The sequence below is a fragment of the Callorhinus ursinus genome, unplaced genomic scaffold (assembly GCF_003265705.2).
Source record: "Callorhinus ursinus isolate GAN/ISIS: 27379988/994484 unplaced genomic scaffold, GSC_fseal_2.0 scaffold2, whole genome shotgun sequence".
In the NCBI taxonomy this organism is placed as follows: domain Eukaryota; kingdom Metazoa; phylum Chordata; class Mammalia; order Carnivora; family Otariidae; genus Callorhinus; species Callorhinus ursinus.
In genome coordinates, this window is record NW_027397064.1 from 43428883 (window position 1) to 43447241 (window position 18359).

General features: G+C 37.3%; 1 protein-coding gene and 1 pseudogene across 1 annotated transcript in view; both read left to right on the plus strand.

Moving 5' to 3' along the window:
• COL5A2 (collagen type V alpha 2 chain) overlaps positions 1–18359 on the plus strand; it is a 138869-nt gene that overhangs the window by 78142 nt on the left and 42368 nt on the right. Inside the window, exons 7-16 of the mRNA XM_025848785.2 lie at positions 4128–4238; positions 5842–5919; positions 7516–7560; positions 8562–8615; positions 9009–9062; positions 10432–10485; positions 13384–13437; positions 16143–16196; positions 17191–17235; positions 17928–17981. Of these exons, the coding sequence (XP_025704570.1) occupies positions 4128–4238; positions 5842–5919; positions 7516–7560; positions 8562–8615; positions 9009–9062; positions 10432–10485; positions 13384–13437; positions 16143–16196; positions 17191–17235; positions 17928–17981 (603 nt within the window). The remainder of the gene's footprint in view (positions 1–4127; positions 4239–5841; positions 5920–7515; positions 7561–8561; positions 8616–9008; positions 9063–10431; positions 10486–13383; positions 13438–16142; positions 16197–17190; positions 17236–17927; positions 17982–18359) is intronic.
• LOC112806509 (uncharacterized) lies at positions 13975–14938 on the plus strand (annotated as a pseudogene).

Genomic DNA, 18359 nt, shown 5'->3' on the forward strand with positions numbered 1-18359 from the left:
GAGCTACCTCACCAGTGTTGGTAGCATGAACACTGTTAGTGGCTCTCCAGATGTCTGCCCAGGATCTAGAATGACCGAAACAGATAGAAGATAACTTCAGTTAGGTGAAGTGCAGGGGACCATGCAGAAAATAATGTGCATCAATGTACTCATGCCCTTAAATAATTGATAACACTGAGTCCTAAGTCTAGGTGGAAGTTACTATGGAAATACTGGTTGGACTTTCAGAATTCCTTATTAGGATTCAGTGAGTCTACTCTTGCCCCGTCTTCTCTACTTGACTTAGTGTGTGATATGCTCCACTTCCTATCTTGGTTAACAATGAGACAATCAATGGAGAATTAGGGGTGTGTGTGTGTGTAAGAGGAGTAGCTATTTATTTGGAATTAAGCAAAACAATCTTGGCAGATGCCCAAATAGGAAATCTGTTCTCTTAATCCTAGCAAGCATTGGTGTGATGGTAAGTGTTTAACGACTGACTCATTAAAAAAAGACGTGCCTGTACTTTTGCTGATTTCCCTGGTGTAAATGCTTCCAACATGGCCAATTGCAAGATCCTGGCATGATGTCACAAAATACCTGTAGGTAGAGTATTTTGCCTCAGGTCCCAAGACATGGAGAAGCCGCTTACCAGACAAAAGCTGTGGCTGGCACAATGTAGGCTGCTACTGCCATCTTAAATACCAGTTTCTCCCTCTGCTTCCATCACCATCAAAAACACACAGAAATCTCACGATGGAAAGCATGGTTTCTCAAGCTCAACACTATTGGTATTTGGGGCCACTTAATTCCTATGCATTGTAGGATGATTGGCAGCATTTCTGATTTCTACCCACTAGATGCCAGTAGCAATACCTGTCCTCCTTCTTCATACAATTGTGAGAGCTAAAAATGTCTCTTGATGTTACCGAATGTCCCCCTGGGGAAAGAGAGCAACAGTGCTCAGGCTCAAGAACTACTGCTACAGAGATACTCTCACGAAGCCTTCGTTCCTGGCCAATGACCATCGGGACTGTCTCTCATCATATGTCCTTGGTTTTAACTAAGTTAACCTGATAACTTCATAGTGACAAACTAGCAATTTGTCTGTCAGAAGATGGACAATGGTGTGCTGAGTTCTAATTGCACATGACACTTAAACTCTGTAGATCTGTTTCCTCATCTGTAAAATGGGACAATCTCACCAACTCTAACATTTCATGATGTGTGTGTGTGTGTGTGTGTGTGTGTGTGTGTGTGGTGATAAAGTTCTTGACCATTGAGGTAATTTATTAGTCTTTTCTATTTGTGGATGTTTAAAGGTCGCCACCTAGTGGCAATATATAAGTACTTTTTATGTTATGTTAATCACCATACAATTATATCATTAGTTTTCAATGTAGTGTTCCATGATTCATTGTCTGCGTATAACACCCAGTGCTCCATGCAGTACGTGCCCTCTTTAATACCCATCACCAGGCTAACCCATCCCCCCCCCCCCCCTCCCCTCTAGAACCCTCAGTTTGTTTCTCAGAGTCCACAGTCTCTCATGGTTCATCTCCCCCTCCGATTTCCCCCTCCTTCATTTTTCCCTTCTTACTATCTTCTTTTTTTTTTTAACATATAATATATTATTTGTTTCAGAGGTACAGGTCTGTGATTCATCAGTCTTACACAATAAGTACTTTTTATTGTAGATGTCTAAGATTAGTACTAGAGTATCCTGGGGGATGGGTGGGAATGATGATAAATGGAATATTTACCTTAATATAAAATGTATATAATTCAGCTCACTTAGAAATATGAAGGTATATATTTTAATGTGTTCCCAAGTGATAGTTTTTGTTTTCAGTGTTTCTTAGTAAAACTGCTCATATACTATATTTTTCTTACTTTCACTTACAATTATGTTCACTTAATTTTGGATAATTTTTACAAATTTTTATTAATTTTAATCTCAATTTGCATGAGAGTAAATCATGTAGGTTATTTAGAGTAGATGCTTTGGAGGCACAGAATGCATCATGAAGTCAATAGAAAAGTGGGCTGGCTTCAGAGTGGACTTTAAAACATGATTATTAATCACAGAGGGATGGAGAAAGGACACAATTTTTGAGGATTAATATTACCCAAAATTCTCTCTATTCTCATTGACACTAAATGTAGTTTTTGGTGTTGTCTTTAGAAATCCCCTTGGGAGCAGAGATGTTTCAGCTCACTTTTTGTATAACAATACCTGGTTATCAATTAGCAATTTCACATTTCAAAACGACATGAGAAGTTTTCCACACAAGGCTCTTTGAGTAGATCAGACTACTACATTTTCTGCACTACCACTGACAATATGAACTTCCAGCTGATGGTGCTCACATTCCTATGATCCAGGAGTCCTAGATAGCAATTAGAATCAGCCTCGTAAGTATAATTAAAGGAGTTCAGTGAATTGACAGTGGTCTAGGAGTCAGAAAGTGTTTGACTTGATAAAGGAGGAGAATAATTTTCTGAGAAATTAGTTTTTAAAGTGGAAGTTTTTCAGACTATCTACTTCTATTTGAATAGATAAGTTTGCTTATATTCTAGTCTTCCAAGAAGTAAACATATCTATATGAATCTATATAAATGTTTGAATATATTAAATTACTGAATAGCTATTATGCCACCCTCCCCAAAGCCGTTATATGCAAACTGCCCCCTTTCCCATCTCAGCTTGTTTTATGTTTATTCTTTCTGCTGTATTAACTCATATTTTAATTACTTATTGTAAGCCAGGAGGTGTTCTCATGTTTAGGCATGAGAAGCTCCTTTTATTGAACTCCAATTCCCTTACTATATTTTTCTTGATCTGCTTCTAATTATAACAGTCATACTGACTTTTGAGTTCTTTGGTCCCTTCTTTCTTTTGAAAGTCCGTTAGGACTCTTCAGGGTTAAAAAGTCAGAAAATGCTTCACAAGGCTTGTGGGAATGATGAGGTTGGGGGATGGAGCATTTCCAGCACTGAGGACGTGGCTGTTCACCAAGCTGCCTTCAGAATGTGGGTTGGGAGGAGGGTGGAATTTGGCAGCTAGAAACCATTGCTCACTTCTCTGAGAACTAGACTTGGCTAGTTCTACTTGACCCAGGCTGGGTCACTGTGCCTTTCCCTCTGTTTCTTATTGGTCTGGTCTACCTTTGGGGATGGTAAAGGAAATAAAGTGTGCCAGACTTGAGGGACGAGAATAAAGAGGATTGAGATGTGAAAATGTAGTAAGCATATATTGTGTCTGCCATGTGCCAAGAACTATACAAAACATTAAAAAAATTAGAAATAAAAAAAGCCACAAACCCCAGTCAAGGGGCTTTCAGATGTTTTTTTTGGTGGGAGGAGGTTAAGTAGACACCTGTATAGTTAACCGTAATCTAAGACAGACAAGTGAATTTAGAAATTTTTATTAAACACCACAAAACCAACCAAATAGGGAAGCTTGTTCTAGAACACTGGTGAACTGAATGCAATTTTATAATTCTTCCAAGAAGGCTCATACTGGGGATTTAATACATCAAGAGCCAAGTTTTGACCAGAATGTACAACCATGCCCTGATGGAGGGGCTGTGACCAGTGCTGAAATCAGCAGTGTCAGCAGAGCTGATGAAATTACTGTCGGTGGCTGGATTGCTATTGGTTTTTTTTTTTTTTTATAGGACTTATTTATTTATTTTTTTTTAGAGAAGTTTGAGGTTCACATCAAAATTTAAAGGTGGGCACAGAGAGTTCTCATATATGATCTGTCCCCATATCCATAGCCTTCCCCATTATCAAGATCCCCCATCAGAATCCATAGTTTGCATTAGAATTGCCCTTGATGGGGTTTGGACGAGTGTATGCTGGCACATATTCATCATCATAGTATCACACAGAGTGTTTTCACTGTTCTAAAATTCTTCTGTGCTCTGCCTTTTAATCTCCCCATTCCCACCCCAACCCCTGGCCACTGCTAATCTCCATAATTTCGCCTTTTCCAGAATGTCATAGAATCGGAAGCGTACAGTATGTCTATTCCTTTTTAAAATAATGAACACTTCATCTCCATCAAGAAGTCTGTGCTTTTAGCTTTCTACTAAGTACATATTTGGCAATGTGTTCTAATTTGTGCTGGCTTGTTTTCCCAGGGTCCTCGTGGTCCTCAGGGAATTGATGGAGAACCAGGTGTTCCTGGTCAGCCCGGTGCCCCAGGGCCTCCTGGACATCCATCCCACCCAGGACCTGATGGCATGAGCAGGGTGAGTTCTATGCATTGTTCAATGTTATATTTAGATAATATGTTAATTTTAAAATTTTTATTATTGAAGGATAGTTGACATACAATGTTCTAGTTGTTTCGAGTGTACAATGTAGTGTTTCAACAATTCTATACATTCCTCAATGCTCACCATGGTAAGTGTAGTCACCATCTGCCACTATACAATATTATTACAATATTATTGTTTGTATCCCCTAAGCTGTACTTACTTTTCATCCCTGTGACTTATTATTTCATAACCAGAAGTTTGTGCCTCTTCATCCCCTTCACCTACTTTGCCCATCCCCCCACCTAAGTTTTTGATTTATTATTATGATTTTAAGTTGTCTTAGTTCACATGTTGGCCCTTGACTGGAAGAGCAGCTAAGTGAATGCAGTGCTACTATGGAGCAACAATAAAACTAGGAAATCCACAGAGAATTGTTGGAAAATTCAAAATAGCATTTTTCAAAGTACCGCTTCAAATTACTTGTGTTTTTCAATGCCAGTTCTGGACTCTGCAATTTTATTCTTTCCATTGATTCTAAAGGGCTACAAATACTGTCCCCAATATAAATTGAAAAGAGCGACATCTTTCTTCTGCTGTTCTCTAGGCTCAGAATGCTCACAAAATCTGTGTCATGTCCTCCACAAGAAGGGAGGATGACACATCCAGTATGATGTATATGGAATGGGCCACTGAGTTGACATGAAAAATCCTATCTGATGATTTCCCAATTTTAGTTTCCTGCCAGAAATAAAATAAAACAAAATGTCTTTCTATATATGCTTCCTTGAATTCTTAGTGGCAGACGTAGGGGATTTATGAGTAGATGCATAGCAAAGCTAGGGAACATATGGACTGAAATCGGATTTTTGTTTTATTATAATTTATACAGTTGCTTCTCAACTGATTGCAGAAGGAATTGCCAATTTATTTTTTTCAACAGTATGCACATTTCCCCTACTAAAATCTGGAAATTAATCGAACTCCTGGAATATATATGGACAGTTTTGGTCAATTGGGTTACCAGAGTTTTTGTGATGTGAAAGGGAATAGATAAAACCGTTGCCAATTCTTGGAACAGTCAGAGAGTCATTAAAAGGATGATAAAATCAACTTACATAAATACAGTTAAAGTTTACTGGTCATGAACAAAGAAACAAGAATACCATCTAAGTAAAATAGTCTGAAATGGAAACTGGAATCTGCAGGACAAATGTTTTAAAAGCAGCTTTTAGGCTTTGTTCAGACGTTTGGAATGCTCCAATTGTGGGAGAAAATCAGATAAAGAGATTTAAAGCTGAAAACGATTAGACCAGCAGAATGGTATATGCTTTTACCAAGGAGGAGACATTTGGCCCGTTGCAGTAGTTGTTCTGAAGGAACTTAGTTGTAAAATACTCTGAGGAAGATTGTTCAATCAAAAACATGTACAATGGAAAAGAACTCGAATCTTTCTGCGCTTTAAAGTCAAAAGTATAAAATGATTCTCAGAAGAGTCATTCTATGAGAATCCCAGAGAATGTGCATTTCTCAATCTAAAAGTTTGTTGATCTATGTCTTTTGCTGTGGAAATAACATGAACACATTGCTTTTACAGCCATTTTCAGCTCAGATGGCTGGGTTAGATGAAAAATCTGGACTTGGAAGTCAAGTAGGCCTCATGCCTGGCTCTGTGGTAAGTGCAGATTTTACTGATAATCAAAGTTTCTTGTGGAAAATAACATTATATAAAGCAAGGTTTGAATTAGCTAGTTAAGAAGTAATATGTGTCTTCTTAAACAAATCCATCCATCCATCCATTAACTCATTCAGTTTATTTGTCAAACCCTGCCGTGTCCCAATTAAAAGCCCAGTGGTGTTCCACTTGTAACTGTGCAAAGAATTTGTTGACTTTAATAAAGGGCTGCCTGTATATTTCATTTAATATTTGAAGAAAATAAAGGATTTTAAAACATATAACCACCACACAAAACCCATACTTTTGATGGTGTTTTTAGAAACAGTGATTTGGCAAAACTTTGACATGGGAAGTTTTGCCATTTTAATTTTCATTATTTCCTATTTAATATCCTCTGGCTGCCTATGCCAACAGCTCTAAAGTTTCCTGACTGGGCCTAGCAACCCCATTCCCATTGTCTTTTGAATTTCTTCAACTGCCAAAGAGTCCCATTTTCTCTGGTCAAGTACTTTAACCTGGGTATTTGGAGAATACAATCTCACTGAACAAATTAACACTTATCCAACCAACTTTCCCATGCTTTTTTGCTCATAACATAATTCAAAGTCATCCCAGATTAATGGAATTCTGGGCAATAGCAAGTGTAAAGTTAGACTACATACATAAGCACATCTTTTACCCATCCTTAAACACTGCCTGTCTGTCTACTTTTTAAATCACTAGCAGTATGGGCTCATTCAATGATTACCGTGGGATATGTTTCTGAAATATATGTGTTTCCACCCATCTGAAGTTCAAATTGCAAATATGTTTATTTTTTAAATGGAGCTTTTGTTTTCTTACTAGCTAAAACCCTGATCAATTCAAAATAAAAATTTAAATTTTTGCCATAAGAACAAACTTGATTTTGATTTAATTGGTTTTGCTTTTTCTTACACTTCAAAAATTATATGGATATATGATTAATACAATTTTTAAAATGGCATTTTCCTTTCCTTCCCTTTGTCATGCCTTGGTGCAATCATTTCATGTTTAAATGGAAAAAGCCTATGTGGATACTTTAAATGTTTGTTATGAAAGAAAGAAATAATCCAGAAATCTCAGTGCTGTAGATAATTTTAAACTTACATTTAATATAATCTAGTCAATATTGTTGATAGCTTCCTAAGTCTTTAATTCAGTGTGCTCATTAAAGCTGTAAGAGTTATCTGCTGTGATGCTAAAGAACTCAATAGACAGTTTGAGAATTACTTAACTGCCTGCCAAGATTTTTCTTTCGTTGGATATTCTGGTTTAACAGAACCACCCCTTAAGCATGCAAATGTTCTTGTCCCAGAGGCACTGGGTGTATACGGGCATATTCTTTTTTCTCTTTATGAGAGTGAAAGTATGTATAAAATCATCCCAAATGTTGCCCAAACTTTAATCTTCTTGAATTTAGCTGCATTCCAGATGAGTACAAATGAAGAATGTCATCATCTTTCACTGTCAAAGCTTTGCTTTTCCAGATTCTAAGCCTGATTCAACATTTTTGAAACATTTGACCTAATTGTGATGAACACTATGCAACTTTTCTTCTCATTTGTTTTTAAGGGTCCTGTTGGCCCAAGGGGACCTCAAGGCTTACAAGGGCAGCAAGTAAGTCTTTTTATAATTAACCTACATACTATAGCAAAATAAAAACAAATACAAATAAGGTCTCTGTGACATGCGTGCTTTTGGCTTGCCTTTAAATTTCATATTGTAATGCTCACTTTGAACAGGCTGTATTCAGTTAACTTCTATTCAGAAATACATGCAGCATGTTTTTTCAGAGTTTCTTCATGCGGCTAAAGATTTATCATCTGGTTTCTTTATGTGACTGGCCTCCGATACAAAGGATTTTTATATGCTTTTGCTTCTGAAATCACAGATCATTATCTCATGTCATAATGAAAATTCTCCTAATTGGTTATGTGCTAACTCTGAGGCTGTGAAACCAGATCATTGAAGGCTACCACCATGTGGTATTAGAAATCACAGCCAAGGCAATCACTCCATGGGATCTTTAAAAAGAGTATAATACTATCTTTCTGTAGCATATCAAATACCAATCAAGCAGTGTAGAGATATTTTTTAATTTTTGTAGTGATTTGACGGGCAGTAGGAAATAATTTTTCCAAAAGAAAGGGAAAAAAAAGAATTCTTAGCTCTGTCAAAGATTTCATATTGTCATTATCATGTGTGTGGAGTCTTACTTCAAGCCATTTTATATTAGTGCCCTGGATGAATAGAAAACTGTAGTTGTTGATGGTGATGAGGAAGACGACGGTCAGGATCATGATGATAAGTACCACCGATGGAACACCCCCTCTGTGCAGCACTATTCTAGGTTCCTAACGTGCATTTGTTATCAAGAGAGCTGTAACAGCTTAATGAAGTAGGTAGCATTACTATTCTTATTTCACAGGTTAGGAAATTGAGGTTTAGAGAGATTAAGTAACTCCCTCAAAGGCACAGAGCTGGAATGTGGGAGACCCAGCAGTTTAAGCAACTGCACTATCCTCAGAAATATATGATTTAGTATTCTGTTTTCTTTGGTTTGTATATGTAATTTACATATAATTATATTTATTTGCATAATTTGTTCTTAATTTTAGGGTGGCATTGGCCCTACAGGACCTCCTGGTGAACCTGGCGAACCTGGACCAATGGTAAATGTCGAGTAAGCATGTAGACCCAGTTAAAGATGGGTCCACCCTTATAATGATGTGAGCTCTTTCTTTTGTCAGCCCTTTCCTAATGCAGTGAGAAATTAGGGTCTAGTTCAGGAGGCCAGTATTATGTTTCTTGTGGCAGAGTATTTAAATTCAGAGGCTTTGAATATGGTTAGCAGACCACGCCAAGATATTTGCATTTGTGAAATTAAATTTTTTTCCTTTGAGTACATGATCTGAGGCATGCAACATAAAATTCAGAATATAAATAAAGCTGTTTTCTCTGATATTTTTCGTTTGTCTCAAGAATATTTTAGATTATATCATTGGTAGGTATAGGCAAATATAAGTAAATCTTCTTTTTTTCCTTTCATTTTGCTTTGTTATTAGGGTCCAATAGGTACACGTGGACCAGAGGGCCCTCCTGGGAAACCTGGTGAAGATGTAAGCTGCCTGCCTTCATTATGCTTTGCAATTTTGAAGAGGTTAATAAGAAGCTACAGTGTTAACATGGATATTATTCATTAACTCCCAATGTACTTTCTTCACTCTTAGCTTTTATTAAATGCACGCAAAACTGGAGAACTCAGAGTGTAGTTCTATAAAAATCTAAAAGCATTCTTAATTTCAATGGTTTTGTATTATTAGGTTCTGGTTTTTTCTTGCATCTCCCCCCCAAGTTTTCCATTGTGATTTCTCCATAAGATATTAGAATTGCTGTCACAATAGCCACAACTTTTGCTGGTGGAACCTCTGAAGTGAACTTAAAGAAAAATACATTGCTCTGATGGCAAAACATCATTATGAAGTCTTCATTAAATGGAATTTTTTTAATGTATTAATAGTATAGCACCGATATTGCTCTCCAATGCTGAAAAAGCCATTTCTTCAATTGGATTTTTTTTTAAGATTTTATTTATTTATTTGACAGAGAGAGAGAGAGAGTGAGTGAGAGAGAGAACACGAGCAGGGGACAGTTGGAGAGGGAGAAGCAGGCTCTCCACTGAGCAGAGAGCCTGATGTGGGGCTCGATCCCAGGACCCTGGGATCACGACCTGAGCCGAAGGCAGACGCTTAACGACTTGGCCACCCAGGCGCCCCTTCAATTAGATTTTTAAAGTTAAGACTCAACTTCAGGTTTTAACAATGATAACATGTGATCTAAGAACAGGATACAAAAACAGATTTGATTTTCTGGACTTTTTTTCTTAGTTGTACCAAAGTTGAGGATAAAATCATGGGTAAACTATTAATTTCTATGTGATACTAAAACAAGTAAATATTTTCTCTTTGTGTCTCAAAGAGATTTATTTCAGCAGATTACATTGAATTTGGTAGTAAAGAAAGTATGTCTAGTAGTTCTTAATTATTTTATCACAAGAAAAGAAATGACAAGTCGTGTTCTAAGAAACTGTTTTAATTCAGTGCCACATGTTGATATAGAATTTCATAGCATGTACCTGTGTGTTGTATGTATGTGTAAATTTTGATGATTGTGAAAAGGTGAGCTAGGTCAGATGAGTATAATTTATATTAATTTCTTCTTCTGGATAAATTAGTGAAACCTTCACACTGACTTGCTATAATAGATTGCCATCAGAAATAGAGCCCAATCTCACTTTTACACTGTTTAAAGCATTGGGCATGCGCTTTCTTTTTTGGGGGTGGGGGCATGAGCTTTCTAAAAAAGACCTTTATCCGCAATTGACTTGTCGTCTAGTCTCAGAAGGGAGCATTTTAATCCTCTTTGCCTCTCCCTCACCTTGTGTCTGTGTGTGTGTTTTTTTTTTGTTTTTTTTTTTTAACCTTAAAGGGTGAACCTGGTAGAAATGGAAATCCCGGTGAAGTGGGATTTGCAGGATCTCCGGTAAGTTTATACTTATCAATACAATGCCAGAGAGGCAAACTTTGCAAAGGAAAGAACATTAAAATTACCTTGTAATTCATTATATACATGTGCACTAGACACTATCACCAAGATATGTTCCCTTTTGTCATTGTGAAACAGTATATTTTGCTAGAATGATAGCTAATTCCAATTTCCTATTTTGCATTGGCACCATATGAATAAGCCTCCTAGAGCTAAATAATTATTTCATAACCTAACATGGATACTCTCCAAACCGAGTGTCAAATTTACAAAGTCACCAACCTGACTATTTCTATTTCACAACTTCCTAATCCCATTTGTCTTTTTAATATTGTCAAAAAGAACAGCTTGAGCGTTTATTGATTTTTTTTTTTTATATGCTAGGGACAATAAATTATGGACAGGATGCCTCTTTGGCTGCTCCTCAAACCCTCATGTTGGCTGAAACTCGTTGTTCTGGACCCTAAAATCTTATGACAAGATACACTGATGGCCAGCACTCCTAACATAGCTACTTCTCCCCTTGGCTTACTGCAGGGACCTGTCCCTGGTAACACACTCCACCAGAATTCAGGACCTGGGCCACTTGGCCATACTCTAAACCCACCTCTCTGTCCTCACTCAGATTACTTTGATAGGCCCTCTCCTAGGATATGCTACACCGGCAATGGGGAAAATTAGAGATAAGCAAGCAAAAATCCTCTTAACGTTCTTGCTCTTAAAGTTTCTCCTTGTGTGACAACCCCTAAACGGATTCAACCTTCTACTTTCTACATTTCCTATATTCTTCTAATGTTCCTTCCCCTCAATACAACCAACAGTACTGAATTATTCTCCACTTACTTCCTGAAAATTGATGAAGTTCAATGCTGGGATTTTTTTGTAAAAAACAAATGAGTGCTCATCTTTTAAGGGAACTTACAGAGCTTCCAAGCATTATTTAGTTTCAAATATAAAACCAGTTCCCCAGCTCCCTGCTCTCTCTCTTCCCTTTCCTCCCCCAGCAGCCTGGGGAGTCAGTGCAGACCAAGGCGTGAGGTTTAGTCATTAGCACAGATGTCCACGTCAGCCAGCACAGGCTCGAACGTCCCTTCCTACTGTGCTCTCGCACATCCTCTCGGTGTGGGCCCTCCGTGGGGAGGAAGCAGGCCCTGCCAGCATGTTGCAGATGCACCCGGCAAGTTCTGTGCAAGGACACACGTGATTGGGGTATGATGACAGTCTCGGGTCAGCAGAAAGAGAAAATTTTATGAGTACTAGTACATCTGGTTCATTTTCTTGTTGCATTAGAGATATGTAATCGCATGAGAATTCCCTTACAGACCACAAAAACTCAGTTAACTAATTATTTGAAATAGCATAGCTCAGTAATTCTCCTATAGGCTGAGTGTACGGAGTTCCCTGCTCAGGAAGGAGGGGGAACAAATATCAGTAAAGGGGAGCATTCCAGTGGACAGACCTACAGGAAACGCTTGAAGTGAGGAATTCCCAAGCAGGGCTGCGTAAACAGAGGAATTAGTGGAACTTTATTTGTTCAGAGAGACATGGTTTGATGTGCCCTGACTGTTAAAACCCCTCCTTAAAACACTACAGAAACATTCTCCCTACAAGAGGTCACAGAGGAATGATTGCTTTGCTTTTATCATATGAATTTCATTTATTGAGTAGTTAGTACACAGTGAATGAAGGCAATGATGTACAGAACAGAAGATTTTGCCATCTGTCTGAGATTGTGTTAGCACAAGTGAAGTTCCTTAGGAAAGGTTTAGGAGAAGTGCTATGAGTGTTAAGACAAATGTTAAACCATTTCTTCAGTTGTTTCTTCAGTGATTATTCACTGAATGCCCACTCACTAGGCATAAGGCTAAGTGCCAGGGATATGCAGATTAATAGTAATGATTGATAATAATTGATACATGAATCTACACTAGCAATGTCCTCAGTCTGTGGGTGCCAGTGGTAATGGCATTCAATTCAAAACCAAATTAATGTAGACAGTGAGAATAAGTGAATAATTAAGTCACTGGGTCCTTACCTATTTTAAGAGGGTATAAGGAAAAAGTTGCATCATCATTTCAAAATAGTCATACCATTTAGATTGAATTTTCCGTTTGATTCCTATTTTTTTTTAATTTACTATGCTTAGGTGGAGGATGCATAAAATTAACATAAATAAAGGAATTATTGAGTCTAGGATCCAACTTGTTCTCTCCATAATTCTTGACCAACCCTTCTGTTGGATATTTCCTTTCTTCAGTTAATCTTTTAAACAATCATAGATCCATAAAACTTCTCCTGAACATTTTACTTAAAATAAATTTTTGATCACTTTTTAATGTGATCTTTCTAATCCTATTCTGCTGCCAATATTTGGTAGTTCAGAGAAAATAAAATACCTTGATGTGTACAGACATATTTATTCTTCTACCACAAGTAAAGCACAATATACAGAAAGCATAGTTTTCCTTAAGTTCCTTCCCTGATTTTTTTCCACATACAATCGATATAGTTGATTCAGACATTGAACACGTTGACTCTGACTTATTTTCCTGTATTTTGTCTGTTTGGGTTTTGTTTGTTTGCTTTTGTGTTGTTTTGTTTTTTGCTACTAATACAGTGATATAGTTTAAAAATTTGGAAATGTCATCAAATCAATACCTGGCACTAATCCAGGTCTTTGTGTAAGTCATGTTTCCATTCCTAACAGTGAGTTTGCTTTGCTAATTTTGATCACGTAGGTGTATTTTGACAGATGAAAGTATACTGATCCTTTCTCTTCTTTGGTATTTTGCTAAACAAAACTATAGTGTTAGATTTTTGGGGAACAAAATTATGTTAAACAATTTCCTATTCTTATTAATAACTCTCAAATGCCTTACCTGTTTTTTTTCACAGGGAGCTCGAGGATTTCCTGGGGCTCCTGGTCTTCCAGGCCTGAAGGGTCACCGAGTAAGTTCAATCCTTCATAATCCTTTCAGATACTATGGCTTATTGAGTAGGGTCTGGGGAGCATTACCTTCAAAATCTTTACAATTCTGTTTGTCAGTTGTCCTTAGCTGGCTCTGGTCTCAGTATTCATCTGTGGTTATCAAATTCACAATACTTTTTTATATTTCCTTTGAATTTCATTTGATTCTATAAACAAATATATTTTGTGTTCTTACTATATGCTGGATACTGTACTACAAAAGAGGACGCAGTGATGAACAAGAAAAATCCATAGCTTTCAGCCTCAGGCTAATGAGGGTTACAGTTACAAAAAGACATAATGACTACATAGTGGAATAAGTGACAATGATACTAGAGAGCGCTAGATCATGGGAGGGGTCCGGTCAGCCCAAACTGGGGAGGCCATAGAATGTTTCTCTCTTTATAACTCAAGATAATTAATAGGTAATTATTATATGTTATGTACATATATAGAAATTACATATCACTCAAAACGGAGGTAAAACCTCCATTGCAGCAACAATGTGTGCTTGACCACACAAGGTTGATGGGCATGTAATGGAACCAAAGAGAGCTGTTTCTAGAAAGGATTGTGTAAAGCCTGATGCCCATCGGGCGCCTGGGTGGCTCAGATGGTTAAGCATCTGCCTTCAGCTCAGGTCATGATCCCAGGGTCCTGGGATCGAGTCCCGCATTGGGCTCCCTGCTAGGTGGGGAGCCTACTTCTCCCTCTGCCTCTGCCTCTCTCTCTCTGACTCTCATGAATAATAAAAAAAAAAAAAAGCCTGATGCCCATCTAGCAGTGAAGAAAGTTTCCATCAGTGGTATTAAAGAAGATACAGAAGAATAGAATCTGAGAGACTACTTTGAAAAGTATGGCAAGATTGAAACCATAGAAGTTATGGAGAAAAGGCAGACTGGAAAAAAGGGAGGATTTGCTTTTGTAACTTTTAATGATAATGATGCAGTTGGTAAAATTGTTGTTCAGAAATACAACACTATTAATGGGCATAATTGTGAAGTGGAAAAGGCCCTTTCTACAGAAATGCAGTCTGCTGGATTACAAGGAAGTCATGGAGGTAGATCTGGCAACTTTATGGGTCGTGGAGGAAACTTTGATGGGAGATGAGGCTCTGGTGGTGGAGGTGGTGGTAGCAGAGGTAGCTAAGGAGGAGGTGATGGTGGCAACGATGGTGGTGGTCCTGGTTATGGCAGTAGAGGAGGCTATGGTGGTGGTGGTGGACCAGGATATGGACCAGGATATGGCAGATACGGTGGCAGTGGTGGAGGATATGATAGTTACAATGAAGGAAGAAATTTTGGAGATAACTATGGTGGTGGTGGGTGCCATAATGAGTTTGGAAATTACAGTGGACAACAGCAATCAAATTATGGACTGATGAAGGGGGACAGTTTTGGTGGAAGAAGCTCAGGCAGTCCCTGTGGTGGTGGTTATGGGTCTGGTGGTAGAAGTGATGGATATGGTGGCAGAAGGTTCTAAAAAAACTCAGACGAAAAAGGCTACAGTTCTTAGCAGGAGAGAGAGCGAGGAGTTGTCAGAAAAGCTGTAGGTTACTTTGAGACAGTCGTCCTAAATGCATTAGAGGAACTGTAGAACTCTGCCACAGAAGGAACGATGATCCATGGTCAGAGAAGTTACTACAGCTTAAACAGGAACCCCTTCTTGCTCAGGACTGTCATCACCCCAGTTTGCAAACAGTGTAGCTATGGATTAATGCAATGTAGTGTCAATTATATGAGGTCTTTTATCTGCTATAGCTTTTGCTTTTTCGTTTCATTACATCAGGTATAGTGCCTGGTAAATTGTGGTAGTGGAGCCAGGAATAAAAAGTTGAAGGATTTGTAACTTTTCAATATTTGTGTAGTTCAGTTTTTCTACATTATAGTACAGAAACTTTAACAAAATGCAGTTTTGAAGGTGTTTCCTTGTGAGTTAACAAGGAAAGAAGATCATTGTTAATTACTATCTTGTATGAATTTTGCTAAAATTAACTGTAAAGAAATACTTGCTGACTTGCAGTTTAAGGGAAATCTATTCTCTCCACATTTCCAAACCATGAAATGAATGGGCTCTGACATGTGGAGAGAATAAATATTTGTATGTTTGCAATATGTTTTAGATAAATAGAATTGGGTATTTGGATTAGCATATTTGTGAATTTAATAGCATTAAGATTTACTCCTAGATCTCAAAATTCCCGAAAAAAAAATTACACATCTATCAATCTATCATCTATCTATCAGAAAGCATGGCTGATATTTGATAAGTATATACTGGCTGTCCTCTGTTTTGAGTAGTTGAACTTCTGATTAGAATGCTTGCTGCTGTACTAGTTATTATTTTGAATGTCTTCCCCAGCTATAGCCCATATTCTATAACTGTATAACCTCCACAATTACTTGTCTTCTCTAAAACCACCATAGATTTTTCATTTGTAGCTATAGATTAAATTTCTGTGAAATCACAAAAATCTGAAAGGTGAGGACATTGCAAGTTAAGAATGGTACTTTAATTTTCTTTGAATAGGCTTTCAAAAAATGTTGAGAATTTGAAAACATTCTGGGTAACAACTTTAAATATCCGTTTTTATAAGACACTTTCTGTGAGCTTATTTTTGGTTCTTCTTTTATATATCTGAGAATTAAAAAAGCAGTAGCATACAAATTTATATTTTTCTCCTTAGGGACACAAAGGTCTTGAAGGCCCTAAAGGTGAAGTTGGAGCAACTGGTTCCAAGGTAACTGTATAAAATATAAATCTGACATCACCATTGCATTTCTGGTTTGCTTCAAGTGCCTACCAACTTTTCAGAACCCCCTTAAATTTTGGAGGAAAGAGGAATATAAAAAAAGAGATAGTTGAGTAGATAAATATATTTTTTCATAGATGAGTGGCAATAGATTTGGCAGGATACATGACATGGCTTAACTTTGCCACCAAGATTAGACATCATGGCACTGGGTTTCTGCCAATGTAGGATGGGTGCTTTCCTCACATGAAGATGGTACTATGAATTCACCTTTTAAAACAGTCACTGTTTTATTTCTTCAAAAATATCTGAGAGGTTTAAATAATTTATTAGCTCCATTATTTAGTACCCTTTTGATTCCAGGGCCTTCTAGCTATTGTTTCTTCCCAAGATGTGTTTATGTTCCTAGAGAAAGAAAGAGACCATAAAAGAAGTACAGAGGACATTTTAGTGGGAAGCATCATGTGAGATATATGAAAATATATACATATATATTTGTGTGTGTGTGTATACACACACACACGTATATAAGTGTGATGTATGTATGATATATGTATGTGTACATATATGTGTGTGTATCTATATATGCATTAGCTTTAATTATTTTATTTTTAAACTTCTTATAATCTTAAAGGAATATTAGTCAATTTTAGCTTTCTGAAGTTTTACTTGGACTAAAATATTATCAGACATAAACATATAATTACCTTTTTGATACTAATTAATGTGAACAGATGTGATAGTTTCATCAATCTTGTTTACATCCTCACTTTTATCTTATACTTTTTTCTATAGAAATTAAATTGCCATTGCATTTTAAGAAAAAGTAATACAACAGAATTTTGAGTTCCTTCATTTCAAGTATGCCTTTCAAATGCTCAGTTTGAAAATACACTTTTAAAATGACACACACATGGAAACAGTGATATGAATATCAGTTGTAGGTTTTTTGTACTATAATGTAATCTCATTTTTGCTTTAGGGTGAAGCTGGCCCTACTGGTCCAATGGGTGCCATGGGTCCAATGGTATGTATCAATTTAATTCTTTGGTTTTTTTTTTTCTTTTTAGGCTGTATAAAGAGAATGTTTAAATGGAAAACAAAATGATGTGGAGAAAGTATGTTAGCTGATGAAGTAATCTTGCTTACCAGCTGACAGACAAGCACATCCAGAGAATTGCACCCTTTGAATAAAAAAGACTTCTTGCCCTTGTTTGTTTTTCTTAACGATTTAATGCTCTTATTCTTTTCCTATAGTTAGTGTTCAAATCAGGACTATTGTAGATTTAGCCCATTTTAGCTACATTAAGTGAAATCTGTTCTGGTAAGAGGTGGTAGGTTATATATCCCCACAGGGAGATTTTTTTTTTTTTTTTAAGATCTTATTTATTTATTTGTCAGAGAGAGAGAGAGAGCACAAGCAGGGCGAGTGGCAGGCAGAGGGTCAGAGGGAGAAGCAGACTCCCCGCAGAGCAGGGAGCCCGAGGCGGGGCTCCATCCCAGGACCCCGGGATCCTGATCCGAACCGAAGGCAGTCGCTTAACCGACTGAGCCACCCAGGTGCCCTGGTAGAGATTTTTTCAAACCCAAAGTTGCCCCTAGAAATACTACTGTTTGGTAGCCAATTGTATTGAGTCTCAGTCGAATTGAGTGAGGTAGTCAAACTACCTTAGAATTCAAATAAGATGCTTCAAAGGTGTTTTTCTCTGTCACCTGTAGGGCCCAAGGGGAATGCCGGGAGAAAGAGGGAGGCTTGGGCCGCAGGGGGCTCCGGTAAGTATGCGTATCTCAACTCACTCCGATGAGCTGAATATGTCTTTTAAATGAGAAGATAGTACTGGTTGCCTACTTTTTAATTTTTCAATTTTTTCCTTGCTTTTTCTTTTGAAATAATTTCATGTTTACAGAAAATTTGCAAAGGTAGTATAGAGAGTTCCCGTGCACGCTCTGCATAGCTTCTGTTAATGTTAACATCTTATATAACCACTGTACATTTGTTGCCTACTTACATTAATACCAAAGTTAAGAAAAGTATAAAAAAAACTATAGCAGCACGGAATGTAGTCCATGGAAAAAATATAAAATTTGGAATAGTAGTAAATTTATGATAATAGGTACCATTTATCAAGCAGTTATTATATGCCAAGCATT